Genomic DNA, 22,420 nt, shown 5'->3' with positions numbered 1-22,420 from the left:
ACAGACAGAAGGCAGAGTTTCTACTCCCTAGGAACTTGTCTAGTGGAGAAGACCAAGACGTATACACATGACTTGGACATGATTTGATAGAGTTATGTACATAGTGGTATAGATGTGCCTAGGAGGGAACCCCAAGTGCAACTGGGAAAGTCATAGATAGCTTTGCCTTCAGAGCCTCTGTTTCCTCATTTGGAAGTTTGGAGAAAGCAGGTCTTCCTGTCTCAATTATATTAGAGGTTTGTTGGAGGAATCAAATTCATGAGAAGGTCTGTGACCTACAGAGCATGGTCATAAAGTCTTATGATCATTCAGATTTAGAAGGAGCTGTTTGGTCTCTCAGAACAAATGGGTGGTTTTAAGAACAATGATTTTGTAGGTACTCTGTTTCTCTGAAAATAAGACCTAGCCGGACAATCAGCTCTAATGCATCTTTTGGAGCAAAAATTAATATAAGACCTGGTATTATATTATGTTATATTATGTTATTTTATATAAGATGGGGTCTTATAGTAAAATAAAACTGGGTCTTACATTAATTTTTGCTCCAAAAGATGCATTAGAGCTGATTGCCCAGCTAGGTCTTATTTTTGGGGAAACACGATAAGGTTATAGGGGAAAGAAGAAGACAGGATGTCTCTGCATCTTCCAGGGCTGTTATGAAAAATGTTTTTATAAATTTGCTTTAAAAGTTTTTTCAATGGAAACTGAATTTTACTTCTATTCAGGCTTTCCCCTGCTGTGCTAACAATTTGATTTCTACAACACTAGCTACAAATGAAAATAAAACAGACCTCTTGTAGAAGTTATAAACTAAAATCAGATGTGATGTTTTTTCTACTATTCATCCTAAAAGATCTTTCAGACTCATTTTTTGTTTTCCTGTAGAAAATAGATCTATAACCAATGGGTGAAAGTTGAAGGTAGACTTTATTTTGGCTCATTCATGGAAGAATATTTTAAAGATTAAAATGAATACTAATAATTACTTTTTGAGAACTTATTATATGCCAGGTATTGGGCCAAGCATTTTATAGTCATTATCTCATTTAATTCTATCAATAACCCTAAAGGTAAATGCTACTTTTATTTTGCAGATGAGGACTCTAAAGCTCAGAGGGGTAAGTATTTGTTCAAGTCATCCAGAAAGTCAACATTAGTGCCAGGATTCCAATCGAGTTGTGTAAATAACAAGCACAAGAGATAGATTGAGAGAGAATATTTTTAACATATTTAATAAATGTTTGGTATCAGAATATAATAGAGAGCTCATAAGCCAATGACAAAAAGAAATGGATAAAAAAGGAATAAAAAGAAATTCACAAAAGAAAAATACAAATGATCAATAATATGCAAAAAGATGCTCAACATCACTAGTAATCAAAATGCAAGATAAAAAGAGTTCTGGTCAAGATGGTGCAGTAGGTAAACACTGTGTGTGGGAACAGAGCCAGGAGTACAGTTTCCAGGCTCTCGGCCTCACATAGAAAGGTGCTGGCTCAAGTAGTAAATGGTCATCAACTGTGATTGGATGGCCATCAGCTGTGGCTAGTTGGCCGTCACCTGTAACCAGTGAGCCATGGCCCCTAATATAACTGCTGTGGCTATGCTAGCAGAAAAATGGGGACTAGCAAGGAGATGGTGGCTGAGCCTGCAAGCGGCGCAATGAGGGTTGAGGATTGTGTGGTTCCTGCTTCCTGTGTCTCCAACCCAGCCGTCAGCGAGAATATAGCAGTATGACTCCCCTACCTATGGCTCCATGGGTGTTCCTTTTTGGCCTCACCATATCCTGTGTTCTTGTGTGGGGAGCTGGAACAGAGACCCTGCTGGACGCCCCGCACGACACTGTGCTTACCTTCTCTCACGACCACAACAAAATTACAACTAAACTACAAAACAACCATCACTGAGACAATCTCGCCTGAAATCTTGCTGAACCCAAGCCCTATGACAGAAGAAGCCACCTCGAGACTGGTAGGAGGGGCAGGCTGACCTTCATGGGACAATTAAAAATTGAGAAGGAGATCTTAGCTGTGGAGGCCTCCCTGGAAGAGCAAGGGGCCCCAGTGCCACCCCAGCCTCCCCAGCCCATGGTTCCAGTGCCAGGGAGAGAAGTCCCCATAATTTCTGGTTGTGAAGAAAGTGGAGATTGTGGCTGAGACGGAGGGCAGCTGGAGGCCCAGGTGTTCCTCCTGAAGGGACCACACACGGACTTACCGACAGAATCGCTGGCTCTGAGCTCCAGCTCTGGGCAGCAGCTGGCGAGGCGACAGTAGGGATATGTGGTGTGGGACAGGGAACTGAATTGTCTGGCTTTAGAACGAGGGCTGGAGGGGCAGCTTTCTCATGGACAGAGGAGCTGCTGGAAGCCATTGTTTCTTTGTTGAGCCCTCCCCCTTCCCAGCATTCACCACACCCTGGTGATTCGAGACCCTGCCCCACCCAACTTTTGGGCACACCTAAGAGTTTTCCAGTGGCTTTTTTGTAGAAACCGCCTGTCTTGGCTCATGCTGCAGACTTTCCTAGGGTCTCTCAAAGGTTTACAGAACCCAGACAAGCAGCATCTGCCTTGAGCCTGTGTCGTGCGGGGCGGCCTGCGGGGCTTCTGGTCCCACTCCCCACATAAGAACACAGGATATGGTGGGGCCAAAAAGAAACACCCACGGAGCCATAGGTAGGGGAGTCATATCGCTATAGTCTCACTGGAGGCTGGATTCACAGAACGTGCGACCTGCTGTCCGCTTTCTGCCAACCGATCGACTCTCTCCTCGACTTCACTCGACTCTCCTCCCTAACGCAGCTGCAGCAGTTATATTAGTGGCCAATGGCTTAAGGGCCACAGCTGACGGCCAACTACCCATAGCTGATGGCCATCTACTACCCGAGCCAGCACCTTTCCACGTGAGGCCGAGAGCCTGAAAACTGCTTTCTGGGGCTCTGTCCCCACAGCATGTCCCGTACCTCTGGCTGAGTAGCCCTAAGCTCGGCACTAGTGGCAGCTGGCCTTGGTTTGCAGCTTGGCCTCTGAAGTCACAGCCAAGCATGACGCAGACAGTGGCCATCTGCAGATTGCTTTGTGGCTCCTGCTGGGTGGCCCTAGGCAGGGCACAGGCTGCGGCTGAACTTGACCTGCAGCAGGTGGCCCTGGGGCTGGTGCGCCCAGTGGCTAGCTTTGAAACGAACTGAAGCATCACCCAAGAACATGTTCCTGTTCTTTTGTGGCCTTGGGAAAAGTACTCAACCTCTCTGGAAAATAGGGATCATAGTAATTCCACTTCATGGGGTTGATGTGAAGATTGTATGAGTGAATGTGTATAAAGCTCTGGAAACAGACGTCAATAAATGTTAGTTATTATTATTACTTTCATTGTTCCTGCTGTTATTAATGGTTTGGAAAGAGCACTTCATTCAAGAGACCTGAGTTCTCAAAACAGTCATATCACAAGTGAAATAAGGGAGATGATTCCATCCAGTCTGGAAAACCACACAATTTCAGACTCCAAAATTTTCTTCCATCTATAAGAATGATAAAATGACATTAAATTATATCAACCCTCCCATTTCTTTCTCCTTTTACGCAGGAAACATTTAATGAATGCTTATAATGCACAAGACAGTGTAGGAAAACCTGGAGATATGATTGCAGCAAACAAGGCTGACAGGGCCCTGCCCTCCAGGAACTCGGCACTTTGTGGCAACAGACCAATAGTGAATTACATCACCACAGAATAAGCTCTGAGATTGGGCGCTTAGGTGCTAGAATTGTCTGTTAGTGCCTTTCTAAGATCACTGAACTTCAAATCTAAGGTTTAGAAATTGTATTTCTAAAAGCATAGAAATTATATTTTTTAATCCTTAAATCTGACATTTCTCCTCTCGTTTATTGGGCTATGAAGGGGACGGACATCAAGAGTTTCGTTCTGACCCTACTTTCAACAGTAATTAGGCCAGATCATCATTATAGTGCTTAAACATTTCAAGGCACTTGTACTTCCAATTGCTTTCACTTTTAGTCCAGTTAATGGATTTGGTAGCTGTTACAACCCCAAAATAGCAAGTGGACACGTGGGTGGATCAGATGCCAGCCGGGCACAACTCTCTAAAAGGTTCCCGTAAGAGCAATGTTGCTGGCTCCCCACACCTCGGAGGCATTTGAACCTCGGGTTTTTAGTGACCTAACCGTGTGCCACAGCATCTTCCTGGCCTAATCGCTCCTACTGAGCGATGATGATAATAATAATGTAATAAGACATTTGGCTGGCAGAGGTGGGACACAGACCTCCCCACCACCCAAGGGAGGCACATCCAGCTCTGTGCATCCACTGATATAATTACAGACATGGGGCTTTTGTCTTTGAAGTTAGGAAGGAGAAAAGCGCTGGGTGGGGGTGTACAGCAGGAGAGGAGGGAGATGGAGGAACAGGGTGGGCCTTTGGATGGGGTAGGAGCTGCTGATGGAACTGTTTTCACGGGAGACTTTCTGAGGTTCTGACCCAAAGGGATCCATCTGGGTACTCGGTTCCCGCCTCTGCATGCTGGTGTCCAAGGACTGGCCATTGTGGGGATATATGGAGATGGTGTTTTTTCCACAGACTGTGGCATTCTGATAATGGGATTACAGTGGTTGCAGGGATAGTGCATGTCCACGGTGGGGTCCACGGTGGGAGATAACGTGATAGACGTCATGAGGGAACTGCAGCTGAGAGAATGGCTTGTCGGTGCCCCTGCTTTGAGGACTCCCATATGTAACTGGAGAATGCTCTGTGGTGGGGCAACAGGTCTAATTCTTGGGACTCTGAGATTCCTCGTGGGTAAAATGCGATCATAGAAGCTACCTCACAAGGTTATGTTAGGAATAGAAACAGCAGACTCACGCATCCTGGGGAGTGTCCATGCTCAGTAATTGGTGCTTTTATCACTCCCACATCTCTCTAGAATTCAGACAGAACTTTTCACTCATGTCCCTCATGTACCCCACCCACGGGATCTTCACATGATCCTGTGAGGTTCATATTATGATCTGTACTTTATGGATGAGGAACTGGACATTCCGAGGGATGAAGGTCAAGGGTGAGACCGGGTCATAGAGATGGCACAGTAATGACACACATTAAGGCCCTCGTGTGTTCACATCATAGCAGTTGCCTCTTGGTATTCCACTCTATGTGGTCCTTGCAGACCCTGAGAAAGAAGGGGAAAATTCTAAGCTAATTCGATTTTGTCTTCCTGCTGACTCTCAAGTTACCAGAACCTCTGCCACCAAATGTCTCCCTCAGTGTCTGTCAAACACGATGAATTTCCATTCTGAGATTCATGCCCTTGGGTCTTAAAGACTCACAAGCTCCCTCCACACTGTGCTGAGGACTAGGTGGGAGTGGAAATAAGTCAGTTGTTGGTCTCTGTTCCCATTAGACTCTGAGAATTGTTAGGGTGGTATTTACACTCTAGTGTGTAATGAAAGGAGCATAAATGTTCGCACCAATCCTCCCTGGGCCCAAATACTGATGCTGCTTTTGCCATCTCCTTGAGAACTATCTTCTTCATCTGTAAAAGAAAATTATAATAATACATAATTGTAAACATGGAGGTTTTAAGGGATCAGTGCTGGCTGCTTACACTGAGGAGTTTCTACGATGATGTGCAAAACAGACATGGCCCTTGTCTTCATGGAGCTTCAGGCTCGTGGGGAGACATGATGATCCCGCAATCACACAAAGATAATATTACAAACCATAGGAAGAGCTATGCAAGTGCAGAGTAAGTAAAAGAAGAAACTTGGGAGCCATGGAAATATCCCACAGGGAAACTTTTTCTAGTCTGGGCCCAACGGAAGATTTCCCTGAGAAGTTGGCATCAGTGGGTGGGGATTAATGAGAGTAAAATAGGAGGCAGAAAAGCCCAGGCAGAGAGAACGACGTGTGCAAAGACTATGGGCATCGGGGCAGGGAGTGGGCCAGGAGCATGGCACAGGAGGGAGGAGGAAGAACGTCTGGTCTGCACAGAATAGGGGAGTGGGGAGGAAGGACTGCAAGATGAAGCCACGGAGGGAGGCAGGGCCATGCTGCAGGGCCTCACGGGGAAAGGCTGGAGAGTTCCAGGTACTCAGTGACAGTCTGGTCTGTGTAACAAACACACCACTCAGGCAACTGCATGGAGAAGAGATGGGAGGAGGCCAAGGAAAAGTAGGGGGATCAGTTAAGGGGGCTACAATTCCACATGTGAGGAGAATGAGCCCGTGGACTGGGGGTACAGCAGTGGAGATGACGTGGAAAAATTGGACAGATGTTTACTTTCACCCCCAAGAAAGAACAAGACATCAGTTCCTGCCGCATAGCAGATGTGAACACTGGACGAAGGGCAATGAACGCTGCCCTTGGAGTTGTGCTGATGGCAGCTCTGATATCGTTGATGTACATCTAGTGCCACAAAAACGTGTGCACGGGTGTCACTGATAAAAGCAGAAGGCTGAAAAATGTAACTAAATATCCCACTGTATGGAAGCATTTTAGTAAATGAAAGGACGTGCTCTTAATGGAACAACAGACAGCACTAAAAAGAACTCTATAAAAAAGTACTGACCCGTGATAATGAAATAACGCTAAGTGAAAAAATGAATGTACAAAAGAGCATTTATATAAAACACCTTTTTAAGTCTCTAGATGATGGGGTTATAGATTTTTTTTTTTACTTTCTTATCTAACTTAAAAAAATAAACACTTTTTTTTCAGAACCCTACAAAAACTATGTAATCTCATTTTGAGGGAAAAATTTATTTTAAAACACATTTTCAAAAAGCGATAAGTAGATTGTACACCTGAAATCTATGTAATTTTACTAACAATGGTCACCCCAATAAATTTAAAAAAAAAAGTGGCAAATAGCGTGAATACTGTATATAGAGTATGATTCCAAATTGGCTTTAAAAAAAAAAAAAATTGTGTTTGGAGGAAAAGCCTGGAAGGACATCTACCAAACCGTGGTTAAACGTTATCTTGAAGCAGTGGCATTAAGAATGATTTTAATGCTGCTATCAACATGCAACATGGTAAGTTAGTAGTAGCAGTAGAATCATCATCACTTACTGGGCCCTTATAACATGCCAAACACTCTGCTGGGTGTTTTATACACATTGTGTCATGTAATGTCCCAGCAGCCCTCTGGTGTTTCCTCTGTAACCCACTCTCCAGGTGAGGATATAAAGACCGAGGAGGCAAAGCTCTTGCTGAAACCCAGCTATGGCTTGCTAAGTGGCAGCCTCATCAGGCAGACATGGAGCTTGCCTTCCTCAGTAGCATCAGAAATGATCCATTGCAATGTCTCCAAAAAGGGGAACCAGTGGGAGAAGAGCTCCAGGAGGCAGTTGCCCACAGTCCTCAGTGGGGAGCAGGGGTGCCCCAGCACCTCAGCACGTCACCCTGCCGAGTGACCTACTGTGGCCAGCGCAGAGTGAGGAGAGAGGAAATCCCAGTCGGTCACTCTCAGAAGTCTGAGAGGGTTGGAGAAAGAAAGATGTAAATGTTAGCAAGCCACAGTCTGGGTGCATTTGGGAGGGAAATGAAGAGGAAGGAACTTAGAGAGTGGCATTCTGAGCTGCAGAGGTGGGAAATTGTCGAGGACAGGCAAGAGGACGTTAAAAAATGTCAGGCTGCCCTGTGAATTGGGTGTCCTCCTGCAATGTTCAATTCCTTTGACTTCTGGACTGTGTTTCTCTGAAAGTGGCACCACATTAAGACTAAATCATGTACAGCCCTGACGTTTGCGTTATATTTATACTTACCTAGTTTTCTTTATTTAAAAAAAACATTGCAACAAGCATGTGATTAATGTCATAATGAGGAAAAACACATAGCAAATCTTTAGGATGTTTCAGAACAATTGTTTCTTAAGATAGGAAATGGTTTGGGGAGCAGCTATGAATTTCCTTACCCAGGAACCCACCGCGATGGCCCATGTCCTGTCCTTCCAGGGCAGTATTTGCCAGAGAACAGTCCCCGACACCCATAGGCCTCTGTGGACCCAGGTTTATGCGTGGCCCAGTACTGTGTGTCTGGGAGACAGGGGAGCCACTTACACCATTTCAACACAATCTAGTAATTTTTTTTAAACAATTTGCCTGGAACTGTGCCCAGTCAGAAGATAGGGTTCCAAGGAGAGAGGGGCATTTCCATTTTGCCCAGTGTTTTTATTACCTGTCTCCTGCTGTGGACTGAGAATTTCATGAGGGCAGGATTTCATCTATTTACTCATGGCTTATCCCCAGCACCTGGCACTTAAAAGGCATTCAATAATGTGTGTCGAGGAATGAAATAAGGCCTAACACCCTGGAAAATGCATTGGCTCTTCTCTTGAAAGCCCCAGGACCTACTGTTGGAATTCTCTCATCTTCAGTTGAACTTTATCGGAACCCTGATTCAGAAACTCAGGGTGAAGAAGGCAGAGTTGGCCAGGAAAAGAACCAATGTAACAGAGTGATAAATGGGTATGATAAGCAATGACATATCGGCTGTCCTAACTTTCACTCTCTTTTCATTTATATTTCCCCCATACTATATGCCAGGCACTGTGCTAAGTAGTGGAGACCCAAACCCTTAACCTGGCCATGGTAATGGGGATAAATAGAGCATCCCTGGAATTAATCTTATCCACTAATAATAACAATTAGTGTCCAATGCTATGTTCCAAGCGTTGTTCTAAGTGCTTTCCATGTTTTGCTTTGTTTATAGGTAGCATTACCTTATGTTGTGTCCATTTTATAGATGAATAAGCTGAGACTGAAATAATGTGTTCCCATTCCACAGATGGTGGTGAGGACCAGGCTTAGGTTCCTGTAGTCTGATGCCTGTGCTCATGCTCTGAATGGCTTCCAGGGAAGCCCAAGGGGTAATCCTGTGATCACTGGCCTCCAAATCACCAGGGTGCTGCATTAAAAAATGCAGATTCCCAGGCCTCGGGCTAAAGGCTCAGAATCACTGGGAGGGAGGGCCAGGAAACCCCCATTTATTAACCACTAACCTGAGTGATTCAGATGTGCACCACAGTTTGTAAAGCACAGGACTCAAATGTACCCCACTCACTCACTCCTTGTGAGTTTACAAAACCTCTAGCACCCACCCTCCGACACTCCACCCTCACTTCCTGCCCACTGTCAAAAAGAATGGAACAGAAATGAAAGAAGGAAAGGAGGGAGGGAGGGAGGGAGGGAGGGAGGGAGGGAGGAAGGAAGGAAGGAAGGAAGGAAGGAAGGAAGGAAGGAAGGAAGGAAGGAAGGAAGGAAGGAAGGAAGGAACTTGTCCCAAATCGGACTCTTTCAGTTCCGGGCAGGCTGGCCCTGAGCCCTGTCACTGCTCTCGGACCTGCAGCAGCAGGCCCCCTGCAAGGGTTGGAGCAGCTGCTGATGGGCCTGATGAAGCTCAGGAGGAGGCACGTCTGGGGGTGGTGACGATGGCTGCCCCACTTGAAGCACTGGAAGCCTCGAGCTGCTGGGAACAGCAGTAGGGTGAAATTTAGCTGAGCTCAGGGTCAAAGCCTGCAAGTTCATCCCTCGCGGATCAGGATAGTACTACACGGGTCCGCTCCTCGTGGGCAGTGTCCGGATCATTCCGCACACTGGGAAGATTCATCCAACAGAACATGTGGCAGGAAGGAGGAGGGAGGCAGGAATCATGGCTCCCAGTGGGGGCTACGCGATACTAGATAATGAAGAACGCTCCAGGCCGCAGGAAGTCGTGTGAGCGTGGGGCTCGCTGGGTCCACAAGGGGGTATCCACCGCGGGTTCTCACCAGCAGATCACGTGGCCATCCCGAGTCTCAGTTTCCTCGTGCATAAAAGGAAAATAATAATTATTAGATAGCTATTAATATTATCTGTGATTTGCTGAACATTTTTTTTGTGTCAGGCACTGCCTTGGGGCAATCAATCTCCACAACAAATATCTATGAAGTCGTTTTCATCTGCACTTGCAGACGAAGGGAATGAGTCTAAGAGAGGTTAAAGGACTGGCCCAGTAGTTCAAGCAGGTAACCAGTGAGACCAGGATTTGATCCCAGCTCTGTATGATGTCAAAGCCTGTCCTCTTACTAATTACCGATTCCTTCTCTAAAGTGCCCTCCACTTCTAGTTTTCATGACTAAGTGCTTCAAACATGAGATATCCATGGTTTCAAAGAAAAGAGGTACCACTATCTTCCCAGCCCCACATCTGAGCCTCAACAGTGAAAATGCCAGTTAGTTTATCTGTGTCTGGCAAGAATTCAGCAAAGATATGGTATGTAGCATTGTCAACTGTGTTGTCAGTACATAAGGGGCGCCAGAGGTGTCTAGCTAGTAAACCAAGTCTTAGCCCTGCCAGGCCCGTCAGCAGAAACAGGGGTTCCACTGCTGTCATTTGCTTTCCCAAAGGTCTGAACTGAGGAGACCCTCTGAATGATGGGTTTTCAAACACCACAGAGCTTCACAGAAAACCCAGACCCCCAGACTCGTGCCCCTCGCTAACCTCACCTCTCACCGTTTGCCACTCACTCACTTCTACTGCTTACCTGCTCCTCAAACAGGCCAAGCTTATTCGCACCTCAGGCCCTTTGCATGCCCTGTGACCTCTGCCAAAAATACGGTTCCTCCTGCCTAGAAGCAGCTTTCTCCAGATCTTCACAAGCTCCCTCCTTCTTGTCATCCAGGTCTTATCACGGTCGCTTCCTCCAGGAGGCTTTTGCTGACCCATCCCATCTAAATTCGCACCCCCAACCCATTCCTTTCCATCACATCTCCCTGCTTTACTTCCTTCATGGGGCTTAACACTATCTGAAATAATCTTGTTCATTATTTGCTTACGTGCCCAGAAAAGTGTCTAGCAAATGGGTGGCTGTCGATGATTTTGTGCTGAATGGGTGAATGAATGAAAAACATCAATAAATGGGAAATCTTACTAACTGTTTTTGTAATGAGAATCCAGGAACCTACATTCAGAAATACCTCCCCTCTTTAAGGTAAACACAGGCAGACAGAGACCACCAGAAATAACACTTTGGTTGGTAACAGCTTAACAACCAGCCGGCAGTTATATGCACACACATTGCCGGGCGCGGTTCCAAAGCTAAAAAGGCACTAATTGCTTTTATATAAGGAGGTAGAAACACAGTCCTTCCGTGTCCTTTAGTCCTGATGGTCTGCATTATCGGATCTGTTACCGTGTTAATTGTTCCTGTCTCACACAACCAGTTTGGGCTTCATTCTGCATGTGTCGGGGATGGTGACAGGTTCCTATACAGAGAAGGGAGGTACTGGGGGAGTGTGTGTGCTTATGTGTCCGTGCATGTGTGTGCCCACGCGTGTGTGTGTGTGTGTGTAAAAGCAGCGACACTCTGGGAAGGGTTAACTCACAGTCTGTGCTCGGGGCCCTAAGGCTGGCCCAGGAGTGGGAGGGGTGGGCCTGGAAGGTGGAACGGGCTTGGCTTGCATTGGCTGCCTGTTCCAAGACAGCAGCACAAGTGCTTGCCCAGCTGGGCTGAGTGTGGTGAACTCAAGTCGCCTTTAGGAATGGCTGAAAAAGCCCACACCTGGAGATCTCTCCCTCCCTGCCCCTCCACAGCAGGTCGCATCTGGGAGACTCTCCAGCCATTAGAGGAATGAGACGAGAGTGAGCAATTCACCAGCTCGCCGGCACTGGGTGGAAAGCAGCAGGCAAGGATGGATGTGGTTGACAGCCTTCTTGTGAATGGAAGCAACACCACTCCTCCCTGCGAACTAGGCATCGAAAATGAGACGCTTTTCTGCTTGGATCAGCCCCATCCTTCCAAAGGTAGGCGTCAGAGACCGTTATTTTCATTCAGAAAACTATTAGGTTGAGGGAGAAATCAGCAAAGGCAAGGCTGACAGAGAAAACATAACGAAGCCCTCGTGAGACAAGGCTGGATAAAGTCATCTGTTCAGAAGTTTGGATAAGAGATCAACAAGCAGAATTGAGTCAAATATGCTCATGGTTCCCCTCGGGAGAGTGGGGATTAACGTATAGGAGTTGGGGGAACAAAAGCAGGGGGAGGAGGCGCTGAAGTGTAGCAAGCAGGGAGTACAAGTGTCGAGGCTTGAACTTAACAAGCGTTACAGAAAAGGTGCTGTCACAATCTAGCTGTTGCCTTTTCTTGGGGGAAATCCGGGCGTGAAGAAGTGATTAAAGCGAGATAATGCTTAGCAGCTAGGAAAGAAAGCAATCATTATTCACTGGAGAAGCTTTGTTCTTAAGAAAAAGTGGTTCCCCGGAGTGATCCTTTAACAAACCAACCTTTCAGAAGCAACGGAATCACTCTGTGCTCTCCTCAGTTTGTTTCTGCAAAAGATTGTCAGTACAGGAAGAGTTGGGTTTAAGGACTGCACCCCTGCAAAAAAAAAAAAAATCAGGAGGAAATAACTGTTGGCTTCGTGTGCTTAGGTTTTAACATTCTGCTCTCATAACCTCCATCCCTCCGTCTTGGTCTTGTCCCTATTACTCTTTGCAGAATGGCAGCCAGCGGTGCAGATTCTCTTGTATTCTTTGATATTCCTGCTCAGCGTGCTGGGGAACACGCTGGTCATCACGGTGCTGATTCGGAACAAGAGGATGAGAACTGTCACCAACATCTTCCTGCTGTCCCTGGCCGTCAGCGACCTCATGCTCTGCCTCTTCTGCATGCCGTTCAACCTCATCCCCAACCTGCTCAAGGATTTCATCTTCGGAAGCGCCGTTTGCAAGACCACCACCTACTTCATGGGTGAGTTGTTGCAGGGGACTATTTCTGGAGCTCACCACAGACCCCACTCAGCCCCAGACCTTCCCAAACCCCTGACAGCCTCCATGGAAGAGCCCCGCTGAGTGTAAAAAAAAAGCCAAAACGTCTGGCAAGGACACAGGTGGTGGCTTTGAAGTAGCTGAGTCCTCATCAGTCCCCAGAAATCAGTCACCAGTCACACGTTTCAGAGGTCAGTGTCTCAGAGTGGAATAAGTTGATAAGAAATCACAGAAGAGCTAGGTTTCACTTGCTTCTGTTACAAAGGAAGAGATGTAAGCTGCTCTGTCACTTTCTGGAAACTACTGATTGTATTCTGAGCTCTACCCGAGTCATGGCTTTTGGGGTGGCAAGGATGGTGGAAGAAGGTTCCTTCTGTTGTTGATCTTGCTTTCCTGGGGAACAGGGACTTTTTGACAGCCAGTTACATCACAGCTCTAGACTCCCTTCTCAGGATTCACTTCCCAGCCTTTTCCCCCAGAGAGAGAGAGAGATGCCTCGCCCCTAGATGGGGGCGGTGGGGGTCACTAAGTTGACCATGATTGGCTGAGATATGTGGCTCTCTGCCTATGCCAATCAAAATGATGATGATAAAAGTCACAAGAGCTAATATTCTGAGTAGTTTTTACGCACCCGATGTTATGCTAAGTGCTTTTACTTCATGATCTTTTTTTTTAATCAGCCAATCACCCTACGAAGTAAGTATGGTTAGTTTTCCCTGTCTCACTGAGAAGGGAACAGAGGCACAGAGAAGTTAATAATGTGCTCAAGGGTACACAGGTGTTAAGCCACAGAGCTGGGATTTGAACCCAGATCAGTGCCACCACAGTGGTGAGGACGCTGCCTCAGTTTGCCAGCTGCTGCGGCTCTCCTGAAGCAGAACGAAGACTTGTCTCCTGGTCCCCTCTGTCTGCCAAATTGCCTTGTCCCTTGCCTGTTCTGAGAACTAGTTGGGAGGAGGAGGAGGAGGCGGCGAGGAGAGAAACGGGAGGGAGCTGGTTTTTGTTCTGGCCTAAGCCTTTGCAAAATATGCAGGGCTGAGTTGGGCTCGGGCAGGCCTCAATGACCGGAATGCTTTAAAAGCCTTTATTTCTCCCAGTTGAGGAAGTGAGATCCAGCACTAACAAAATGATGATGAATTACCGACCTGCGTGCCACGGACAAATAACCAAGAAAGTGTCATTCTGTGTCCAAGTCCTCTGAAAATAAAAACAGTCTTACAAAGGAAAGGGATCATTGTTAAACAATGAAGCAATAACAACAGCTCGCATTACCTAGCACTGTAGGCTTTCAAGGCCAGTCCATATATGTGTGAAAGGAGATTTAAAATGAGTGCTTGTGCTGTTGCACAACCTTGCTAAATGCCATGAATTTGCTAAATGCCATGAATTTGCTAAATGCCATGGAATTGTTAGCTTTCAAATGGTTAATTTTATTTTATGTGAATGTCATCTCAATAAAAAATGTTTTAAATAGCTGAAATGAAAAGCAAAATAATTCTGAGAATGTTTGGATGGACTTCTGATTTCAGTGGTTTCAACTCTTCTCTTGATTTCAAGTTCTGCTCATACTATTCCTAACAGTTACTCCTAATATATAGCCGAAAAAAGGGGGGGGGGGGCTTTCATAATGATCGTTTTATAATTACAGTGGACCCATCATACAGACTTGACTCTGAGAAGTTTGGGGCTATATTTTCTAATCTAAATGTCATCAACTCCATAGGGTAAAGTCCAGTGAAACACAGCAAATCCTGTCTCAGAATATGAGCGTTTATTTAATGATTTTGGGGATTATAGTCTTCTTTAAGTATCTAAGAAATATTATGGATAGTCTCCCTACAAAAATAATGCTTTTACACAGAGTCTCAGAGAATTAATTTGTATACATAAAAGACCCCAGGCTAACTTCTGCTCCCAAACTTAAATGAATTCTTAGGTTTAAGAAATCACGGTAAGAGATCATCAGAAAAATTGCAAGAATTCATTGATGAAGAATTAAAGGGAATTTAATGGGATAAGACATTATAATAAATAGATACACACAAAACACAAAAATTAAGGAAAATTAAGCTTTTCTGACTATAGCTCACTCAGTATATCATTTTAAATGAGGTGTTGTGATGTCTTTCTCATTGATGATATATGCTCACTCGACAAAATACAGAAAAGCAAAAAGAATAAGGAAGACCCTAGTCCTCCCACCCAGAAAAGCTTTTAGTTACAGTATGCAGTTTTTCCTCTTCATACTTTTTTATGGTTTTTTTCAAGCAAGTGCATTTTGCAATTTAGAATGTTTCTCTCTTAAAAACAGCCTGTACTAGAAGTTTTCAGAAAGAGTTTTAATGCCCTTAGCTCAAATTCCAGTGACCTTTCAGTGTCACAGTCCTTGAGAATCTGGGTGATAAGGTCAACTTAACTATGCTCAAAATTAGATCATGCTCAAAATTAGAACTTTTTGTTTTTGTATGTATTACTCCAAAAATCTCTGTGGGACAGGAACATATTTCATCCTCTTGATTATTAGTTAATGAGCACCTTCAGCCTAAGAAGGAGTTAGGGTGTAATCAAAGTTCCATAAACGTACCTGAAAATTGGCAATCAGATGTATTTGCAAATACATTTCTTTAACTGCTTTCTTAATCCTTTTTGAAACAAAGCTAGGAATAAATCATTTAAATATACATACACAAGATTTCTTGCTGAGTGATTTTCTTTGATATCAAAACTGTGCAGATCAGATACGCTTAAGTTACTGTGCAAATAATCTTTGGATTTCAGAGCCAACAAAACCGACTTCTTTGTTCCTTCACAGGCACCTCTGTGAGTGTATCCACTTTTAACCTAGTCGCCATATCTCTGGAGAGATATGGTGCAATTTGCAAACCCTTACAGTCCCGGGTCTGGCAGACGAAATCCCACGCTTTGAAGGTGATCGCCGTTACCTGGTGTCTGTCCTTTACCATCATGACTCCGTATCCAATTTACAGCAACTTGGTGCCTTTTACCAAAAATAACAACCAGACGGCGAATATGTGCCGCTTTCTACTGCCAAATGATGTTATGCAGCAGTCCTGGTAAGGTTGTGTCTTGTTTATTTGTTTGATACAACTTGATATAATGTTGAAATTTTCATAAAAACTGGAACGTATTGTCCAGAGTGGCCAGGGGATCAGTTTCCGAAGGATCATTCTAACCTTTTTCTAGGACAATAGTGATAGCAGACACTTAGGGTGCTCTGTTTTAAATTCCACACATATGTTCATTCAATTAATCCTCTCAAAACCCTATAGGGTAGATACTATTATTGTCCCTATTTTACAGATAAGGAAACTGAGACATGGTGAGGTTAAGTAAATTGTTCAAAGTCACAAGCCTAGAAAAGACAGAGCCTCTGTGCTTACTCACTATGCAGTGTGCTTCCCGAGGGTCTAGTGCAGGTTCAGGCTAGATGATTTGGGGGGTTATGGTTTTCTAAGAATTGAAAACAGAGGAAGGATGAGTCCCAGATCCCATCTGGTTTTTCGTAGAGCTGCAGCTATGGTACTTGCACAGAGCACTTTACTAGAAATTTAAAAAGCAAGATTCTAATACGTGTTTCTTTCCTTACTAGCTGGGTGATGTTGAACAAATTCACGTAAGCTTCTGAGGTACAGGTTCTTTATCTATATAAGGATTCAATAATATAGATGTGTTTTATCTAGCTCATTGGGTGGGTATAAGGTTCAAATGAGAGTATGTATATAAAAAGTCCATTATACATCTTTTAAAAGACTACACAAATTCAGGGTATTATGTTTACTAATTCCAAGCATGTTTTAGAAACAGAGGACTAGACATTTACAAATGACTCAAAGCTGAGATAAATCTGTTGTCTCTGCCTTCCTTTTTTTCATTTCAAGCCAATAACACACACACACACACACACACACACACACACACACGGAATTATGTTGCAAATGAGAGGGACTTGAAAAGGTATCTTATCAAAACATGTCCAATTGAAATGAGAAATGGCCGAGCCACCATGAGCCTCTGACAATTTTATGGCCTAATCCTGTAACCTTACACATGCCAGACTACAAAAATGATTTAGGGGCCAGACTCATAAAAGAGGAGGCTACGATGCTTCAGGAATCAAATGTGTTTAGAGAAAGCATAGCTCTGCCTCACCAGGCACTAGAGAGAGCATGCTGCTGGGCCAATGGGTCAGAAACAGCCAAAATGTTTTGCCATGTTTTACAAAACCAAGGGGGTTTTCCATCATTCTTACCCATGCTTTTGAGTATTCTGTTGTTGTAAAGTCAACAAATGGCATATGGATATGGTTAAGAGCATAGGTTCTAGAATCATATTGCTTGGATTCAAATCCCACCTCTGCCACTAGCTGTGTAACTTAGAGCAAGTTATTTAAATCTCTTTAAGTCTCAGTTTCCTCATCTGTAGAGTAGGCATTATGATAACAGTACTTACCTCAAAGGTTATTATGAGAGTTAATATCTAATAATATCTGTAATATTATCTATATGAAATGCTTAGCCTAATGTATAGCACATTTAATAAGTCCTCGATGAATGTAAGCTTTTATTTGTTTATTTATTTATTTGGTAACGATTTTATTGAGATAAAGTTCACATACTCTTTTTTTTTTTTTGAAAGCTCTCATTAGTTTTATATGTAGACTTGTTTCAGGCACAGAATTACACCAAACTTTTCCAATTTAACTAGTCCTTCATAAGAGACTTTATCAAAAGAGGAAAGAAGTAAACAATGTCTAATGACTGAATCTCCAGATATAGAATTTCCAAGGATATTAAATACTAAGTAATTAACGTGTTTGCGCAGACCAGTTTAAATGGAGATGAACCCTATTTATTCCATCCCATCTGAGTTTGAAATACTGGATTGCTGGTTATTGGATTTCTTTTTATTTTATTAGGCACACATTCCTGTTACTCATCCTTTTTCTTATTCCTGGAATTGTGATGATGGTGGCATATGGATTAATCTCTTTGGAACTTTACCAAGGAATAAAATTTGATGCTAGCCAGAAGAAGTCTGCTCGAGGTAACTATCTTTTAGCTGTATATTTATACTGAAAGGTCACAGAAGCTTGTTTTCTGTAACTTAAAACAGATCTGCCCACAGTATATTTTCAAAAGTACTCTGAACAGTCTTATGTGTCATAAGCCACAGTCATGAGACCAAGTACCTCTAGTTCCTCATCTGTACAATGGAGAAACCATTCCTTGCAACAGAGTGCTGAGTGGAATAAGATGAGATAATACACACAAACCCCAGCTACAAGCTGAGGGCCCATGTGTCCCAGTCTTTCTGTAACGCTGTATTCAGATGGACCCCCTTCGGCCACAGAAGCTAATGATAATTCCAGTGCCACATCCTATCTCCTCCGTTCACCCTCACTTTGCAGTGGCCACAAAGCCTCACCTTCCCATTCATGACAATCCACTACCCACATAACCTTTTCCCCTTCTCACGCCACCTCTCCACTCCCTTCTTTACTATGCGTATAACTTAGTCTCTCTAGCTTCTTTGGTTTTGCTGATTTTTGCTCTTTATCCAGATTCCTCCCAGTAAAAGCAGTTTGGAGGCTTACCAAGGAAGCAGGGTCCTTTCCTTCCCCTGAGGAGCTGGGGAAAATAAGGAAAAGAGTGTGAATATTCATTCTTCAATCATTTTTTATGCTTATACTCTACATACACAGAACGTTATTTTATCATTATATATCGTGTTCTATATTAGATATTATTTTACTAGTTTTAAGCAGCTTTTCATTTGAAGGAGAGGATTAGTACAGGTCAGTACTTACCAAGGACTCGTATAGATCAGTGCTTACATTGCAGGCCCAAGGTTGCCCGAGTCTTCAGTTCAAGTTTGGATTGGCCCCCTTGGTGGAGGGGGTGGGGGCTCCGCGCCTTCCGTGTGGCATGGCCCATCCCGAACAATAAGTGATGTCCCTTGCCCACCCAGAAAGGAAACCGAGCACGGGCAGCAGCGGCAGGTACGAGGACAGCGACGGGTGTTACCTGCAGAAAGCCAAGCACCCTCGGAAGCTGGAGCTTCAGCGGCTGTCCAGCAGCAGCAGCGGCAGGGTCGAGCGCATCAGGAGCAGCAGCTCCGCGGCCAACCTGATGGCCAAGAAGCGGGTGATCCGCATGCTCATGGTCATCGTGGTCCTCTTCTTCCTCTGCTGGATGCCTATCTTTAGCGCCAACGCCTGGCGGGCCTACGACACGGCCTCCGCGGAGCGCCACCTCTCGGGGACCCCCATCTCCTTCATCCTCCTGCTCTCCTACACCTCCTCCTGCGTCAACCCCATCATCTACTGCTTCATGAACAAACGGTTCCGCCTGGGCTTCATGGCCACCTTCCCCTGCTGCCCCAGCCCCGGTCCCCGGGGGGTGAGAGGAGAGGTGGCAGAGGACGAGGAAGGCAGGACCACAGGAGCCTCGCTGTCCAGGTACTCGTACAGCCACATGGGCGCCTCCGCCCCGCCCCCGTGAGCAGGAGCCGCCCTGCAGGGCAGAAGGAGCGGGACGGCGGAAGGGGGCCTAGACCGAGGAGGACGAGGAGGCAGGACGTGAGGGAGGAGAAGGTTCCATTGGCAGGGGGAACTAGTCACTGCTTTTCATCCTTCATCCGGGCTCCAGGAAACACTGCTAGGGTGGGGGCTTAACTTGCTTTCTAGGCAGTTCAAGGCAGGACATTTTCAATCATGCACCATCAGAAAAACCTCAGCACGCCAGTAATGGAAGTCCAACAGGGCTCGAGCTGCAAATGTAATTGCCCAGGACATGTTCCACCGGGGATGTGGACCCTACTGAGCCTTAGGAGGTTCTAGAACATCCAAGGTGGTCTCTCATGCCCCATAGTGACATGCTTCTGTGCTTTGCTGCTTCTGCTGATGCAGAAATGTGGTGGCTGCTTTGCCCCTGGGGAGTCTAACCGTTCATCTACACACTATGGCCACCTCCCTCATCATGACCACACAGAGGAACAGGAAGCAAACCCTCTTCTGGCCATTTTCTGTAGTAAGAGCACAGCTTGACTTTCTCTTCTTGAGGTCGGTCAAGGACATTCAGAGACATAAGTTTATGTGGTCATCAGAATAGCATAAGAAACTTTGTCTCAAAGATAGGATTTGGAACTTACATTTCTTTAAATAACAGAGGATGCAAGGCAAATAAAATAGCTAGATGAAATGCTATCTTACTATAAGGAATATTAAGTACCAGAAGGTACATAGAAATATTTTTTTCTACTTTAATGATATCTATCATTTAACACCACCTTCATATGGTGATATTAAGCCCTAGGGCTTCTTTGCCTCAACTTTATTTTTCATACTCATCTGGCACTTTCTTTTTTCCAGAAAGACCTCCAGGTACAAAGGTGAGTTGTAACCTATGCGTACCTGGCCAAGGGTGGAAAAATGAATAGTCGGGCCCAGAATAAAAATTTGGGCCCAGAATAAAAAGTTGGGCATACCTGGACTCAATTAACAAAATAGCTTTTGATTGTCAAAGCTGTCTGTTCTTTAAATACAAGCTATGTATTTGGCTAATAATTGTACTGATTTTATGTACATGTGTAAACCAAACATATGTTCTTTACACATACAAGTATACTCTTTGGTGTATTTAAAAAAAGAAAAATAGTCAATTGATGTTGGAATTCAGCAAGTGTTATAATCTTACATTTCTTTACAACAGTTGGAGTGTCATGGGAACTTCTTTTCTTTGCAAAATTAGTGTTGAAATCTCTCTCCTCTAATTTAGAAATCTCAATTTAAAATAAGATATGGTTATACATTTAGATAACAAGAAACGCATTTCTAGAATAGAATGTGTCAATCCAATCTACCAGTACTTCTTTCTTTTTAAGGACAACACTGTCCTGTCTGCTTAAATAAATTAACAGACATTTTTGACTGAAGCAAGTTTACATGCTAGTGTAGGAAGTAAAAAAAACAAAAACAACAACAACAAAAACACAAAGAAAGATTATAGCTTCCATGTCTCCACGCATCTGACAAGTGAGTTTTCTTTTTCTTGTTTTCATGGGGCCATAACCATCCATCGATCCAGGCCTGACAATCTTTGTAGCACACAAGGGCCAGTGATTTCAATTATTGAAAAAAATCAATGAGGAAGAGGGGAAGGGGAGGAGAATGGGAAGAAGTAATCATGAGAGGAAGGAACGCAGTATAATTGAAGAAGCTAATGAGTGTCACCATTTGATTTTTTGGGGGCGGGAGGCAGTGATCAAATGCTAACAGACAAGAAACTTGAGCACATAACTATTTATTACAGTCAGATGTTAGTTTTTCTATTCCTCAGACTACAATATAATATTAATATTTATAACCAGTCATCTGAAAGATTTCAAAGTAAAAATTCAACCCACTAAAATGCACACTACTAAATGATAATGATAAAAGGTGTAAGACATTGAAAATGTCTCCAATATTTGTGTAAATCCTACAAAATCTATAATTTTCTTGCCAGAAGGATAAACATTCTCCTCTGACAGTGTTAGCATACAAATGAAGATAAATTAGGCTCACCAATTTGGGGAACTTCTGGAAGTTCCAAAGGTGTATTAACCTAAAAATAGGTGGCCAGAATTAGCAAATAAAAATACAGGATGTCCAGTTAAATTCTAATTTCAGATAAATATTTTTTTTAGTGTATGTCCCACGCACTAAAATACATTCCTATAAAATAATTTTTGAATCACATCAAAATATAAACAAGATTTCCCAGATAGAGACCAATAAAATGCCTCCTGTTCACTAAATATCTTGGAAGGTCTTTCACATAAAGTTTTTTAAAAGAAAGAAGAAACACACTATTAACTTCAGAATCTGTGCCTGACTTTTGGGAATGGTACTAACAACAGGCTGATTTTACACTTTAAAAAAAAAATTTAACATAAGTCTGTTCTATAAATAAAGGCCCCTGCCTTTATTTCATGCTCAAGTGGGTTACCAATTTGAATTTGAAATAAAGTGACAAGTAGAGTTAAGAAAACAGATTCACCCAGTTTTGGCATCTTCTAGTGTCTTCTGGTAGCTTCCACTCATCAACAGAGTGTATCTTTGTGTACAACTTGAGTGTATCTTTGATCTTTACTTAATACATGTGTCCCAGTGGTTTCTTGTGCCCTCGTTACCATGGCAATCTCTCCCAATAAACTAGAAGTGGCTAATGAGCAGTGCGTGCATCCATCTGGCTGGTTACACGTTTGTGTGTGCTTCACAGGTACCCCCGCCCATCAGTTCAAATGCAATATTCATGAGGCCAGTGACAGTAGTTGTTAAACCTCCACTGTATTTCCTTCCAGTGTTCTGCCCAGTACTGTGCACTGTGAGTGCTCAATAAATCTTGTGACTGATTTCTGTTCTACCTCCTGTGCTTTTGGGGGCCCCTCTTTCCATCCACAGTGGTGATTCTCAACAAGGAGGGCACATTCATGGGGAAGGGAGATGGTATCAGAATTTCTGGAGGGCTTTTTCCAACTCTACAGGTATCCCCACCCAAGATTCAGCTATGTGAGCATTTGCTGCCATCTCTTCCTCCCCTTTTTCTCTCATCCAGTGTGTGTGTCTAAGTAATGAAAGATATTACTGATGGCAGGTGTTGTGTA

General features: G+C 44.0%; 1 protein-coding gene across 1 annotated transcript; it reads left to right on the top strand.

Moving 5' to 3' along the window:
* The first annotated feature begins 11,470 nt into the window (after positions 1 to 11,470).
* On the top strand, positions 11,471 to 20,773 carry CCKAR (cholecystokinin A receptor). The gene is made up of 5 exons (XM_019743859.2): positions 11,471 to 11,791; positions 12,486 to 12,737; positions 15,567 to 15,828; positions 17,691 to 17,818; positions 18,743 to 20,773. The coding sequence occupies exons 1-5, from the start codon at positions 11,680 to 11,682 to the stop codon at positions 19,273 to 19,275; spliced, it is 1,287 nt and encodes a 428-aa protein (XP_019599418.2). The 5' UTR covers positions 11,471 to 11,679; the 3' UTR covers positions 19,276 to 20,773.
* Positions 20,774 to 22,420: the final 1,647 nt, after the last annotated feature.

This window comes from Rhinolophus sinicus, linkage group LG02 (genome assembly GCF_036562045.2).
Source record: "Rhinolophus sinicus isolate RSC01 linkage group LG02, ASM3656204v1, whole genome shotgun sequence".
Taxonomy (NCBI): Eukaryota; Metazoa; Chordata; class Mammalia; order Chiroptera; family Rhinolophidae; genus Rhinolophus; species Rhinolophus sinicus.
Note: the sequence above shows the minus strand (reverse complement) of the source record. Positions and strands in the feature narration are given on the sequence as shown.